The sequence below is a fragment of the Ruditapes philippinarum genome, unplaced genomic scaffold, assembly GCF_026571515.1.
Source record: "Ruditapes philippinarum isolate M1 unplaced genomic scaffold, ASM2657151v2 ctg5514_1_1_1_1, whole genome shotgun sequence".
In the NCBI taxonomy this organism is placed as follows: domain Eukaryota; kingdom Metazoa; phylum Mollusca; class Bivalvia; order Venerida; family Veneridae; genus Ruditapes; species Ruditapes philippinarum.
Window position 1 is genome coordinate 198400 of NW_026855379.1, and position 17035 is coordinate 215434.

Below are 17035 nucleotides of genomic sequence, written 5' to 3' on the forward strand. Positions count from 1 at the left end.
ACTTGCCCCTCACCGCTGTGGGTTCGAATCCGGACAGGGACTTTGGATTCTTTCATGTGAGGAAGCTAATCAGCTAGCTTACGGAACGTCGTTGGTTCTACTCGGGTGCCAGTTCGTGCCTGAAATAATGCACGGAAAGGCACCTGAGGTCTTCCTCCACCAGTCAAGCTGGAACATCGCGATATGACCTATACTGTGCCGATGTGACGTAAAACCCAATACAAACAAACAAAATAAACTTTGTGGAGCATATTAATGATTGTATGTCCTCTTTTTCTGTCAATTTGTCCTTCCCAATAATTTACCCTTTCTCACAGCATTTTCTGATTATATAGCTAGTTGGTGTGTTTGCACCTTCCTTTTGACATCTACTTATAATTGAAGCTGTAAGTTTTTCATTTTATACTGCCTTTTAGTAAAGTTGTGTTTATAGCTTTGAATCAAAACAAAGTCAGGGAACAGTCATCCTAGTTTGCAACAACTGTTAATTTGTCAGATTGAAAATGAAGTAATTTAAACAGTTGAATAATCATCCATGTTACCAATCTAACTTCAGTGGCTAGTTGTGAATGTTGCTGATATATGAGCCGCGTCACGACAAAACCAACATTATGGGTTTGCGACTAGCATGGATCCAGACCAGCCTGCGCATCCGCGCAGTCTGATCAGGATCCATGCTGTTCGCTATCAGTTTCTCTACTTGTAATAGAGTTGGTAAGCGAACAGCATGGATCCTGATCAGACTGCGCGGATGCACTATGTTGGTTTTGTCGTGACGCGGCTCATATATCTTTAGAGTTGTAGCCAGTCAATAATAAGTTAATTTGTAAGTTGTTTTTTTTCTAGAAATTCCTGTATATGCTTTATATATTTTATAAAAAAAATCGACTATGAACTTAAAATGTAGAACAGTAAATTAATAAGGGCATTCTATTGTAGGGGAAATTTTGTGATCGCAGTTGTATATCTGTTTTTTTTTTTTTTTCAAAGCCCTGACTAATTCAATTTAAGCGTTACGATGGATGTTTCGTCAACTGGCTTAAAAATAGCTTTCTCAGTTAAGGCCCTGTCACACTAGAATGCGATTTCACTGCGTTCGCACGGCGTTGTTAAATTTAACAAAGCGCCGCGAGGTCGCAATAAAAAATGTTATATTGTTGATGTCATGAAGACTGCACGGCGTCTTCATGGCGTGCTCACGGCGATCATGGCGATGCTACGGAGCTTCGATGGCGTTTTAGTTGGCGATTGTCTACGTTCGGACTGCGCTTCTATGACCTTCTTTGCGCTTTCACTGCGCATTTACGGCGCTCATACGACGCTCTCGCGGCACTCACACTGCGTTGAAATCGAAAAGCTCAATGAAAGCGCCGTACACACGCAGTTTAAGCGCGGTAAAGACGTAGCACAGTCTCCGTACAAGCGCCATGGATAACCACGGCGTTCATTCGGCGTTCCTTTTGCGCTTTCGCAGCGCTCCTGTTGCGTTGTAGGAGATGCTAATGAGTTACTACGGCGTCCTTACTGCGATGCTACTGCGCTCATTTTAGAACGCCGAGCGACGGCGTTTGTTTTGAGCATGTTCAAAATGCGCGCCGTTGGTCGGCGTTCTATGCGATGCCACTACGATGCTACGGCGATGCTGTGGCGATGTTTGCGATCTTACTGCGCTCACCTCGGCGTTCTGAATTTTCTTTGGACGCCGTGAGAACGCCGTCCTAGTGTGACAGGGCTTTTAATAATAGTTCAGGGACTTACGACTTGCTCCTCTCTGTTATATCGCTTCTATTTAACCGCACACGTGGAAATCGTGCAAGTTAGGTATTTTAATCTTCCTCGTCCAATAAATGCCGTACTTTACTACACTATCAATACTTTACATTACACAGTCTCGTGCATGAGGATTCTATTATTAAACACGAATGACTACAAGTCTTTTAGCGGTCTTTTGGGAATTAAAATTCCTTTCCCAATAATTATCTACGTGGCAGTGTCATTTTGGCGAGCATTCCCAATTTTCTTAATTCTACAGTTGGGCATTATAAGAGGCGCTATGAGTGTTGCTCGTTGAATACAAATCCGATTGTTATAAAGAATTGTGACAGATTTTTAGAATTCAGCGCTGGTTTAGGAGAAAGTCGTATTTTCTGAAGAAAATATTCGAGTGTCTAATTAAATAATGAAGGCGTACTCTGTGTAAAATAAAGAGAAATAGACTAGTTTTTGTTGGAAATAGCTTTTATTGGTGGGGATTTTTTTGTTTCTTCCCTTTCTTTTTTTTACCGAAGGCATTATACATGTAAAGCGTTATTCTAGTAACGAAGGTATTGTTCAGCATAAAGACAATGAATACAGGATTATCATTGTCAAAGGCAGAAAGAACTATTAGCACAAATGAGCCGCGTCACGACAAAACCTACATAATGGCTTTAGTAACGCAGTAGAAATATGGTTATTAGTAAAAAAAGTCATTAATCGCACACAACATGTAAATTATAACTTAAATCTTGAATATTTTTACTTTTCCTCAAATTTTAGAAGGCACACGAGCATAGTCACTATACAATTACTAAGAAGCTACGGGTTGTACCAAGGAAGGAAGGAAGCCCGTTGAAATCTTTCACAAATTACGTATGATTTCATGAATGTAGGTATATGACATTGACCTTGTATAGATCTTGTAGCAAGGCTGGAACAGCACAAAGTTGGCCGAGGGGTTTATGCATGACACTTTAGTATAACTGATGGCACTTTTTATATCGGTTGGAGAGGTGAGTTCGGGGTGAATGTTATAATAACACAGGTCGGACAGGCGACAGCTGGATAATATTCAAAGTATCAACATTCTCTAAGTTTACATATCGTTTTGTGGAGTTTAATTCTTCTTTTTTATTTCTCCCAAGGCGCTATTTTCCGTAGAAACAGCACATTAATAAAGTGATAGAGGTAATAATTCATGTTGAGTCAGTCAAGGATATAAGTGTTTAAGTGTCAAAACAGGGTTCGTTTAAGAATTTAAATTACAATGGTAAACCATCTGGACATATACATGTACGTAGCATCTTAAAATATACGCAGTGCAGTAAAATTACTGTTTTACGGGAATCATTTTCAATTATTTATCACCAGTAAGTTAACGTTATGAATTATTCAGTGCGTTGAGTGTAAAAAGTCGCCTCTATGCACACAATGAATCATTGAGAAGAACCGGTGCACATGTCTGTATATATAGACGTTTTAAAATAGAATTAATTATTGTTAGCACTTTAAATGATATTAATTACTTGTGTTGATAACTTTAAAACGCTACAACGTCAGTTTGAGATTTATTTAGTCATGTTGCACGCGCCTGTTTTATATTAAATATACGTCTATGCGTTACGCGGCAACGTTAATAACTTTTATACGACCAGATAGCGTACAAAACCTATTATTATTATTCATTATGTTTTTATTAATATGACTTGTCAATGGCCAAATAAAGATGTAGGACTACTAACAGATTGGTGACCTGCTTTAAGTAGCTTCATATTCTTTATTGGTGTTATTTATGTACACAACGGGAACCAGTTTGCGATTTTTTTTCTTCCGTTCCTATTAAAGAACGTGCATTTGTTGCTAACTTCATTAATAAGTTGGATACAAACAACGCATAAATAACAGGTTAACTATTTATTACTATCTATATTTTTCTAATTTTTCTAAATCGTTTTTTTTAGTTGTATGATGATGATGATGATGTTAATAATGATGATGATGATACTTATGATGATGATGATGATGATGATTATAATAATGATAATAATAATAATAACAATGATAATAATAATGATAATAATAATAATAACAATAATAATAATGATGATGATGATGATGATGATGATGATGATGATGATGATGATGATGATGATGATGATGATTATATTAATATTAATAAATAATAATTATAATGATAATAATTCTTGTTTTTTAATGACATGAAATAATGCGGATTATATTCCGATATGAAAACATTTATCAGAAATAAATACGTACAGACATATTACGGATTTAATAAACGTACAATTTTATTTTTCTTATATTTTTAGAAAAATAAAAAAAAACACAATAATTGGTGAAAGTAAATCGGATTATATTCCGCTATGAAAACATTTATGAGAAATAAATGCGTACAGATATATTATAGATTTAATAAACGTAATATCTTTTGAAGAAAAAAACACACTTACTTGGTGAGAGTAAACTTACTTGAACTTGTAACCACGAGCAAACATCTTGAAATGCTTACCTGATTGTTGACAGCAAAATGCATTTTTCTTCTTCTTATGTTTCTTATGTTTCTTAATTTTAATCGCTCAAATGACTTGATGTTTTTTCCTTCACTTTAACTAAATGCATATTTAGAAACCACCAAAGCACAACAAGTCATATTAAATTCTTTTTTTTCTCTTTTTTCCCCATTTTTTTCGCAGAAAATATATATCAATTAATATCGAACAATGCAAATCAGTTCCTTAAATATAACGTTGTAAAGTTGGTATTTTAGCTTCAGAAAAAAAAATACATCAAGAAACCGACATTTATTCGAATATGGTTATCATTATTCCAGCCTTTATTTTTCATTAAGAAAATTCGATACCAAAACCTTATACTAGTATTTCCTTCCTTACCGGTCATTCGGTTTGATTCACGACATCGCCAATCAAACATTCGGTTTGATTCACGACATCGCCACTCTAACATTCGGTTTGATTCACAACATCGCCAATCTAACATTCGGTTTGATTCACGACATCGCCACTCTAACATTCGGTTTGATTTACGGCATCGCCACTCTAACATTCGGTTTGATTTACGCATCGCCACTCTAACATTCGGTTTGATTCACGGCATCGCCACCCTAACATTCGGTTTGATTTACGACATCGCCACCTTAACACTACGGCATCGCCACTCTAACATTCGGTTTGATTCACGACATCGCCACTCTAACATTCGGTTTGATTCACAACATCGTCACTCTAACATTCGGTTTGATTTATGACATCGCCACTCTAATATTCGGGTTGATTCACGACATCGCCACTGTAAAATTCGCTTTGATTTACGGCATCGCCACTTTAACATTCGATTTGATTCACGACATCGCCACTCTAACATTCGGTTTTTGATTCTAACACGGTTTGATTCACAACATCGTCACTCTAACATTCGGTTTGATTTACGACATCGCCACTCTAACATTCGATTTGATTCACGACATCGCCACTCTAACATTCGTTTGGATTACGGCATCGCCACTCTAATACAACATCGTCACTCTAACATTCGGTTTGATTTATGACATCGCCACTCTAACATTCGGTCTGATTCACAACATCGTCACTCTAACATTCGGTTTGATTTATGACATCGCCACTCTAACATTCGATTTGATTCACGACATCGCTACTCTAAAGTCTTCTTGTACATGTACGTATGTCTGACATAATCTGTAAATTACATAATCTGACAAGATTATATATGTCTAATTAAATTAAAGCGAACATCCTTTAATGTCCTGTAACATAATATAAACATTCACTGCATCAACAAATAGGTGTAAATATGCTGCGGTTAAATTCTCTCCATAACAATTATTCATTAAAACATTCTCCGGGATGAATTACATTCTTGCTTATAATAAAAGCAGTCAATTAAAGAAGAAGATAAAACATATGAAAATATATATACACATAAAGAAAATATATACACATATATACTTTCCTCTTAGTTTTGCTGACTTTTCTTAAATTGGTAAAGCATAATCTTTACTTTGGTCGAAGATTATTTTTAAATTGTACAAAAACATTTTAATGTATACATTTAACACCCTTTTCAGTCCTATAATTAGTTGATAGGTAAGCAATAAGTTTGTAGTTTTTGACACAAATTTATTGTAGAACGAATATGTATTTGATTTAAACTCAACATAAGATGTATTTTAGCATGTATTTAAACAGTATAGTTAGAAAAGACAAACACATGAGGTTACATTATGCGTCACAAACACACATTATCTATTTACGACACAGAAACACGTTATTTTTTATTATTGTACGTCACAAACAGACGACATCTTTGTAATTTACAAGCGCATATTACATGTATTTATATGCATCACAAACACACCTTCTATATGTGTTTCCCAAACAGATATTTTCTATGTACGTCAGAGATACACGTGCTTTCTGTCTATGCGCAACACCAGCGTTACCGACACATAGTATGTATGTCATAGAAAAAGACTATATATGTACGTGACAAACACACATTAACTATGTGCATAACAAATGCACGTTATGCGTCACAAACATACATATATACGAACAGATATATATTTGCGTAACCAACACACGTTATATACGTTTGTCACAAACACTTGTTATATATTTGCGTCACATACATGTGATGTGTGTTTGTGTCACAAGCACATATGGTCTATATATGCGTTACAAACAGATTATCTATGTGCGCAAGCGATAAATAAATAAATAAACAAATTAATTAATAGTGTTTAAGAAGAAATTGTACATGATTAAAGAGGTAAAAGATACATTGCAAAAGAATTTCATAGAATTTCATTTTTACACTGATAAAATATGTTTATAACGTTTTGGTATTGAAATCAATTTGTATAGTATAACAGTGATGGAAAAAAGCCAAACGGTTTGTTGTGGTTAATTTATATTTTACGACAGTGGAAGGTGAAGTGACGTGTGCTGTTGGTCATCTTATAAATTATCTGTAATAAACGGACGATATGGCCAGAATAACTTATCACCGCGAATGAATATATGACCACTAAAAGAAAAAAGAAATGACGTAAATTGTATCACGGTATTTTAATGTTGCAATTAAGTCCCAATAAGCAGAAGATAAAAAACACTGCACACTGACGCTTGCAAATGTTGATTAATAACATATCAAGAATTAATTCGGTTAAAAGTTCGAATTTGGTCAAGAGTGTGTTATTGATAAATAAATAGCAATAGAAATGTTCTCTTATTTACCATGCACTGCTTATTTTAAGTTCGCAACGGTAAATGATCTACTTATTCTGTAGATTTATCTGTACGATTGTCTGACTTAATTAGTCATTTTTTTTTAAAATTTCCTATCGTATCGTATCGTATCCTGTCCTGTCCTGTTATCTCCTGTCCTGTCTTGTCCTGTTCTCACCTGTCTTGTCCTGTCCTCTGTCCTGTCCTGTCTTGTCCTGTCTTGTCTTGTCTTGTCTTGTCTTGTCTTGTCTTGTCCTGTCCTGTCCTGTCCTGTCCTGTCCTGTCCTGTCCTGTCCTGTCCTGTCCTGTCCTGTCTTGTCCTGTTCTCACCTGTCTTGTCCTGTCCTCTGTCCTGTCCTGTCCTGTCCTGTCCTGTGCTCTGTCCTGGTCCCGTTTCGTCCCGTCCTAACCTATCCCGTCCGTTCCGTGATATCCTGTCCTGTAAATGTTGCCTGTCCTATTCTGTCCAGTCTTACCTGTTCTGTTCTGTTCTATTATATGAATATGACAGCAAATAGCGTTAGATGAACAGTTGACAAGTTTAAAACATCTGGATTTGTTTTCATCTTTTTAGTTTTATACGGATTTTTTTTTATAAATAAGTTTTATATCATATAATACAATAGCTTGCAAGTAAAAATCTGTATTATTGTCCTTCACAAATCAGATTTTACAGTGTATGCCATGCATCACCGTGACATAGTTTCACTACGTAATTACATGTTTATAATATGTGTTTTGTAAATAATACAAACTGTGTGTTATTGTATGTAAGTTGGATTTAATATTGTCAATGAAATTAGTCTTATTTAGTGATAGTACGTAGTATGTGACTGGAATTTGTATTAATCATTTGATATGAGCCGCGTCACGACAAAACCAACATAGTGCGTTTGCGACCAGCATGGATCCAGACCAGCCTGCGCATCCGCGCAGTCTGATCAGGATCCATGCTGTTCGCTTGCCAACTCTATTACAAGTAGAGAAACTGATAGCGAACAGCGAACTGCGGATGCGCAGGCTGGTCTGGATCCATGCTGATCGCAAACCTATTATGTTGGTTTTGTCGTGACGCGGCTCATATATTACACAATCACTTACCGCCATCGTCATCATAAAAAGGAAGAAAAAAAGAAAAGCAAAACAACATTAATAACGTTATTAACTTTTTTTGCGAACCGGATTTCAGTTTTATTATCGGATCAAAATTATCATTAATTTTTTTGTAATCAATGGCGTCGGTAAATTATGACTTTGCTTAATATTACTTATATTTTGTATTTTGCATAGGCATCTTAATTCATTTTTCGTATGCGAATTTTGAACAAATTGAAAACATCTTTTCTTTTATGCTCAAGAACGCATATGATTTCAATGTGATTTTCGCACATGTATAAATATTTCTTTAAATTTAGGATGATATTTTAAGTACCGCTTTTACTTCTTTAAAGATCCTGTATCACAATATTTTTACGGTTTTATACAATAAATATGATGCTCAAATTCAGATTGATCAATATTGTAAGTTCCAAAAAGCATTATTTATAAAGATATTACCGAATTTAACATTTCATGTTAATAAAGGGAGGTAAATTAGTAATTCGTTTTGTCAAATATTTCAAAAAGAAATGAATGCATATACATTGTATTTTAATGATAACATATATTTGCAGTAAATATTTTACATATTCTTCGATGGTTGAAAATTGTTTTATAAGCATAAATATATAGAAACATAAATGAGCGGCGTCACGACAAAACCAACATAATTGGTTTGCGACCAGCATGGATCCAGACCAGCCTGTGCATCCGCGCAGTCTGATCAGGATCCATGCTGTTCGCTATCATTTTCTCTACTTGTTATAGCGGCTCAAATAATGTATTCATTTCAAATTACGATAGCCCGGTGATAAAATCAAACATTTCGAATTTATATTACTTGATTATCATTATTGTTTGACCATATCAGTTGAATAAATATACATGTATGTGTAAAGAAACGCGCATCTCAAGCCAAGCTAAAATTAAAGAAAAATTAGTAAGCGTTTTGAAGTATAAAGTGAATAAATATTATAATTTAATGTTAAATGAGCCGCGTAACGACAAAACCAAAATAATGCGCAGTCTGATCAGGATCCATGCTGTTCGCTTACCAACCCTATTACAAGTAGAGAAACTGATAGCGAACAGCATGAATCCTGATCAGACTGCGCAGATGCGCAGGCTGGTCTGGATCCATGCTGGCCGCAAACCCATTATGTTGGTTTTTTCCTGACGCGGCTCGAATATGCTCTTAAAATATTGCTCATTTTACAGTTGGTAAATGCATTTCCTTGCATGTGATCGAAAAACTGATATAAGCTTGCAATAAATGATTCAGTGACCGGAAGTAAAAAGGTGTTTTATTTCTAATGTCGGCATATATTTTAATCACGCATAATTAATGTGATATACTACATGTACAATTTTATAAGAACTGTTAGTCATTATTCGTCTATTTTATTATGTGACATTTTGGCCGGACAAGCCATATTATAACTGCATACTATGTATAGATATTAGTCAAACGTTTTCTTACCTATGTGAATATTTGACTTTATGGCTCTTGTTGTTACCAATGTGAATATTTGGTCAATCATGCCTTATTTAAACTATGTTAATACATGTATTTGATTTTATAGGTCTTTTTTGTTAACTGTGTGAATGATATCAATATTTTGGTCAAACCAGTCTTATTTATGTAAATTTTTGGTCATATGCATAATGTTATAACTACTGGAAAATACGTTTATACATAGTTATAACTACATGTATGTGAATATATACATGTAGTCATGCTATTAGAATTTAACCGTAGGAGTATTCTGACGGAGTTGTGGTCAATATCAAACCATAATTACATGTCATTAATGTCAATAAACAATAAATAAATTGTCAGGATGACCACAGCCGCAATAATTGTCCTATACTATTAGTAAGACATAAAACACAGATCTGGGAAATATCGGAAAAACAAAACAAAAAACAATAAAAAACCCAATAACAAAAGAAGCATGCATTTTACAGCTGATTTTCGTGTTGCAGTTTTTTGTCCCAGTCGTAAACTTCTTAGTGCTATTGCATGATTACCTAACGATATTTTCTGTCCTTAGAGTGAAACTTTACATCTGGTATTTGTTCCATTTTAAGAGAAACTAATTTTGATAATCTAATGTATCGAATCGTATATTAAGTGGCAAAAGAAAATGAATGGTAACGAGTGGTAGCAAGAACCAAGAATGCACAATGTATAAATAAACTAGAAATTTCTTCACGTTTGCAAAGTCTTTGGTTGTTGCTGTGAGATTATCTATATATGTACATTATAGTTGTAATCTAGAAATTTCTTCATATGAGCCGCGTCACGACAGAACTAACATAGTGCGTTTGCGACCAGCATGGATTCAGACCAGCCTGCGCATCCGCGCAGTCTGATCAGGATCCATGTTGTTCGCTTACCAAACCTATTACAAGTAGAGAAACTGAAAGCGAACAGCATGGATCCTGAACAGACTGCGCGGATGCGCTGGCTGGTCTGGATCCATGCTGGTCGCAAACGCACTATGTTGGTTTTGTCGTGACGCGGCTCATATGTAGAAAGAGTTTTGCTAAGAGCGATCAAATTTAATGTTAAGTCTTACCTTGGGAAGAATTACTTCTGTTGTTATAAAGATGTTATTGTACTGCAGACGGTCGTTTTGCAGAGGTTGCTCCGTAGATTGACATAAATTTACTCACATTTCTTTTACAATTTAAGATTTTAAATATTTTCAATATGTTGATTTTAGTAAGGAATTACAATCAGAACGATATATTTAAGTCTTACGTTTTTCAATAAAACAGGAATTATCCAAAACATACCCAAGTGAATGTAACACAGCAAATTGATATTGATTTGAGAATTCTCGTATACACTTTACAAAAAATGTTTTTTCTTTGATATATCAAATTTGAAAGAACAATTAAATTTTCAAAGAAAACCACGAGGGAATTTATTGATCCATCTTTAGTCTCTATAAGGAAATATTACAGTCTGAATATTCTTACTTTCTATTGAAATATACCAAAGAATATTGATGCATATATGTAATCCAAAGATTAATTTGTTGACATATACAAACAAAAATATATGTCTAACTTATTCGACTTTACTTTGACAGAAATTCACCCATTTATCAGGAGATAAAAGAATAAAACAAAATGAAATGCGAGGAGATTTTAGTGGCGGTGGTGTTATTGTGTATTGTTGACCGACTCGATGCTGACCATCCAAAAGACAAACTGGCCAAAGATCCAAAAATGCCGAGAGGTAAATATATAGACGCAGTGCTCCATGCTTTTTAAAACAACCTTCTTATATCTAAATTAATAATTGTTATTAATCTAAAATTAAAGTGATATTTACGGCACTATTTTTGTCTAACATTCTTTTTAAAATCTTTTACAGTTGTTAATAAAAAATTAAAAAATATTTGCATCGATCTATGTTCCCACAAGGTGTAACGATATTAAAGGTTTTGCATTTTTATAATGACAACTTTTAAACGTCATATTTACAAATAACATGCGACATCCGGGTTTTTATCTAGGTCTATTGATCCTTGGTGCTTACCAATGTATCATATGAGCCACGTCACGACAAAACCAACATAACGGGTTTGCGACCAGCGTGGATTCACACCAGTCGGTGCTATCGCACAGTCTGATCAGGACCAATGCTGTTCGCTATCAGTGTCTTTACTTGTTATAGGGTCTGTAAGCGATCAACATGGATCCTGATCAGACTGCGCGGATGCGCAGGCTGGTCTGGATACATGCTGGCTGCAAACACATTATGTTGGTTTTGTCGTGACTTGGCTCATATGATTTTTTTCATTATTTTATCTTGAAATAACAAATTTGTTTTTCCAGGAAAATAAAGGAAAGAGGGCAATTCATTTTGTTTTACTTTTGATTTTGTTTTCTATGACAAGATTGAATGTTTTTGTTATTTTCAAATTGCTTTACGTGCCAGACAAAATTGCCGGCGTTTATTTGACATTTGCATGCTTGATATTAAAGACAGACGCATTTATATCCGAATAAAGGCGTTAGTCGAAATATTGAAAGATTTATGATTGTTACGCATGTGATTTCGAAAATGTTACATGTTAAACTAATTTCAAATAACATTGAATGCATCGATCATAAGTTACCATTTTACATTGACTTATATCACACGATCTAAAGCAAGAAATATTGGCGGCGTTGCCTAGTGGTTAACGCGTCGGGCTAGTAATCTTAGGATTGTTGACCGCTTGGGTTCAAACCCTGTTAAGGGCAAACCGATGTTTCCTTGAGCAAGAAACTTTAAATTCATTGTTAAGAACTGGTTTGTTCTAGGAACGGATTCGAGAGTATTTCAATAAGCTTATAGCTTCCTACAAAATCGAACTAAAATAAATTCGTACAAACTAAACCATCAGCAAAATCGTCGTTTGTTAAACTTGCTTTCGTATAGAAAAAATACAGAATAGTTATATTAAATGGAAAACAAAATATGTTCTTCCTGGTTTTAGAACTTCTAAAAAGAAGGTTTGAAAAAAGAAGTAAAAACAAAATAAACATATATCCTCAATCCTTATTGGACAATTCACTTAAACATAAAATACCAAAGTATGATATCTTCTTTTCTTATGTTTCAGTTGGTTGTACAAAATTCATGTTTGAGGGAAAAGGTGACTTTCGAGTACAGAAGAAGATCTACCAAGCTCAGAATTCTAAACATTATATTGAATCATTACGCCTGATAAAGAGGACTTCATTCTACAAATGTGAACCTAAGGCTGAGAAGTATGGTAGGTGTCTTCTTTAAAGAGTTGCTTTATAGAACAGTATGGTAGGTGTTTCTTTATTGAACAGTATGGTAGGTTTTTCTTTATAGAATATGAAAAATATAAACTAAAGTTCATATCTATAGCGTTGTTTCGGAGCTGATTTATTTCATCGTCCTCTCATATCATCATACTTTGTCGTGCCATACCTTTATATCATGTCATGTGACGTGAGGTATGGTCTTATTTTATCATGGCATGTGACGTGAGGTATGGTCTTATTATATTATGCCATGTCACGTGAGCTATGGTCTTATTATATAATGTCATGTCACGTGAGGTATGGTCTTATTTTATCATGGCATGTCACGTGAGCTATGGTCTTATTATATTATGCCATGTCACGTGAGCTATGGTCTTATTATATCACGTGCCTTTTGACGTGGTCTTATTATATTCTGTCATGTAACGTGAGGTATGGTCTTATCAAATCATGTCATGTCACATGAGGTATGGTCTTATCAAATCATGTCATGTCACATGAGGTATGGTCTTATTATATCATGTCATGTCACGTGAGGTATGTTTTTATTATATTATTATGCCATGTCACGTGAGCTATGGTCTTATTATATCACGTGCCTTTTGACGTGGTCTTATTATATTCTGTCATGTCACGTGAGGTATGGTCTTTTCAAATCATGTCATGTCACATCAGGTATGGTCTTATTATATCATGTCATGTCACGTGAGGTATGGTTTTATTATATTATTATGCCATGTCACGTAAGGTAAGGTCTTTTTATATCACGTCACTTGTGACATGGTCTTATCATATTCTGTTATGTCACATGAGGTATGCTCTTATCATATAAAGGTATGGTCAGATTAGGGTATTATAGCACATGTCATTTTGAATTAAGGATATCCTGTATCATTAAATGTCATATCATTTTCTATGACATCGTATCATGTTTCATATCATAATGCATATCTTAAAAGCATAGTATATCATTATATCACACCATATTATATCATATCTCGTATCATTTCAGGTATTTCAGAGGATGGTCATTCATGGTGGGTAGACAAAGGGTGTGAAGCTATATTTGAAGTGATTGAGTGTCCAAATAATGGAAAAGTCCCTCCCCCAGGTAACCTTCCTTTATAACATCCCACAGCCAAGTCATTTGTAATTGGTCCTAAATAGTCACACAGTGACCATTCACTTATCACAGTTGTTACAGAAGATTACTATTTGCCCAATCAAATTGGCCTCAATGAAATTTTTGTTTATTGTCAATAGTTAATTAGTATTCAAAAAGTTTAACAGTAGAAAATAAAAGAAAAAATTCAACGGTTAATTATATGCTTCCTTTTGCTTATTCTATAAACCATATATCCTTATATGCTTCCTTCTGTTTACTATAAACCATATATTCTTATAGTATTATATGCTTCATTTTACCTTACTATAAACCATATATTCTTATAGTATTATATGCTTCCTTTTGCCTTACTATAAACCATATATTGTTATAGTATTATATGCTTCCTTTTGCTTTACTATAAACCATATATTCTTGTTGTATGATAGGCTTCCTTTTACCATATTATAAACCATATATTCTCAGAATAGTATATGTTTTCTTTGCCTTCTTATAAACCATATATTTTTATAGTATTAAATGCTTCCTTTTGCCTTACTATAAACCATATATATTCTTATAATATTAAATGCTTCCTTTTGCCTTATTATAAACCATATATTCTTATAGTATTATATGCTTCTTTTTACCTTACTATAAACCATATATTCATATAGTATTATAATTGTTTAATTTATTCTAGATACATGGAGCAAGATCTATGAAGAGTTACGACGACGACTCAAAGCGGCCACACAGAACGTAGACTTGACAAATTTCAACCTGAACAGCGTTTTTAACAGGTTCGAGTATCGACCTGAACCGATCGTTCGTGGAAACTGATTGGATTGTCTTGACATGCAGATATTTTTGTACATATTGTCCGTATTGGCTCTCATTTCAAACTTGTGTTTGTTATCCGGGATAAAACTCACACAGTTCAAATATACATACATGTAATTCATATAATTGGCCATCGTGTTCATTTTTGCACGTTCGAGCGTTTACTTGTTTCATGAATCCAATATTAAATGCTGAAACATCAATAATAAACGAATGCTTTATGTTTAAAATCTTGGTTATGATTGATATTGTGCATAAACAAGTGCTACAACTGGGGTTGGAATTAGAAATCATAATATGATTTATAAATAAAAGAGAAACGACAGATGGTCTGCTGTTTCTTCTCTTTACTGATGTGTTCTAAAAATGTTGTTGTGCAAAGTCATAGTGATTATGAAATAAATGATTTTCAGTAAAACCAGAGACAAATCAAAGGATTGCAAGTTTGTTTCATTCCCTGCCATACCATTACTCCAACAAAGGCGCTGTCTTCTATTTAGAGTCATATGAATGGATTTCCCGGGGACAGGGGTGACGGGGGCTATAAACAAACGCCATGTCATGCGTCCTGCAGATTATTTCACACTGTTTTAAAGAGTCGAACATAAACGAAACCACAAAGTACGCCCACTTTCCCCGTTTACTCATGTGCATGAAAATAGCCGAATCTATTTAACTACATATTTAACCGCTAACGATTGAATTGTTTGTTTATAATAAATGTTTGTCCAAATATTTTAGATAATAAATTTCGATTCTTCTTTTCGGATCGTTATTTCCAAAGGTGTTGCAAATCTGTGGATTCGGGTTATTCGTATCATCAAAACGTTGTCATTAAAATTTTGATTGGAATAAACTTCAATTACTTAAATGTTTTGCTTTTTTATATTTATGTGACCAAACTATTTATAATTATTTAAAACTTTTTGTTGTTTATTCAGATTTTAAAATTACATTGCAGGCTTAATGAGCTTATATTTTAATCGAAATTTTTTCCTTGCCAAACTCTTTACTGACATGTAGAAAACTTGAATTTGCATAAAATATCGTAATAATAGTTAACATAATGTAAGAAAAAAGTTACACGGTTTTGTTTCTGTCGAATTTAGAAAGGCTTATTTTTTTACACATTTTGACCGTTGTAATTTGTTTAGGACGGGATGTAATATTTTATAAAACATTGGTTATCAAATTAAAAAAAAAAACAAAAAAAAAAAACACTAATAAAAAAGGGGATTGTACAAAAATGTGTGGTAACAAAATTACCATCCAGATGCCGTGAAAATGGTTTCTTACTAAAATTGCCTGTCATAGTCAACATTCAACATACATTCAGGTAACGTCCTATAGTATAAGTTCCGTCCATTTTTTGTAAGTCCTTAAAACATTAAAACATAGATCATGTTAAAATAAAATTGGAACATTGCCAAACCTTCTCATTAAAGCATTAAGGCAATGGCGAGCTTGATCAAATTTTATATGTATAACACCAAAAGTTCGAAACGTTTTAAATAGTGTTTAGATAAATAATCAAAGTATCTTACTAACCTTCTATCACAAAATAAATACCCACAAATAGTAGTAGCAAACCAAACATATTCGTTTTACAAATGACTAAGTCTTATAATGATTCGTAAAGTTTTCATCTTTTTGTCGTCTTGAAGAATTTCCAAAAGGTCTGCAAACCTATATATTCCTGCAGAGGTTATAGTAGATTAAAATCAATTATCATATATTGTCGCGATAAAGGTACGGCAACATTTATTTGTTGATGTCGTGTTAGAATCGAAATAATATATCCCAAACAGTGATTTTATCGCTTGATAAAATCACTGTTTGTCGTCCGGATGCGCATCATTACATCACTCGGGCTACGCCCTCGTGATATAATTCCTCGCATCCGAACTCCAAACAGTGATGTTCTTGAGCGATAAAATCACTGTTTGGGATATATTATTTCTTAAATAACACACACATACGGTTCTTTTTTATTCAATAGTGAAAAATGCGGGTCGTGTTAGAATAATAATTTTGATATATGGATCAATATATAACACTCTTCATTTTATTATATTTCTTACATTTCTTATAATGCTTTTCCTGATTTTTGTCGTTTTTCCAAACTTAAGACAACTGTTTATCAACCTGT

General features: G+C 33.9%; 1 protein-coding gene across 1 annotated transcript; it reads left to right on the plus strand.

Moving 5' to 3' along the window:
* Nucleotides 1-11238: 11238 nt before the first annotated feature.
* LOC132743116 (uncharacterized) lies at nucleotides 11239-15116 on the plus strand. Its single transcript, XM_060731633.1, has 4 exons — nucleotides 11239-11391; nucleotides 12767-12919; nucleotides 13951-14049; nucleotides 14747-15116. The coding sequence occupies exons 1-4, from the start codon at nucleotides 11283-11285 to the stop codon at nucleotides 14884-14886; spliced, it is 501 nt and encodes a 166-aa protein (XP_060587616.1). The 5' UTR covers nucleotides 11239-11282; the 3' UTR covers nucleotides 14887-15116.
* The last annotated feature ends 1919 nt before the right edge of the window (nucleotides 15117-17035 follow it).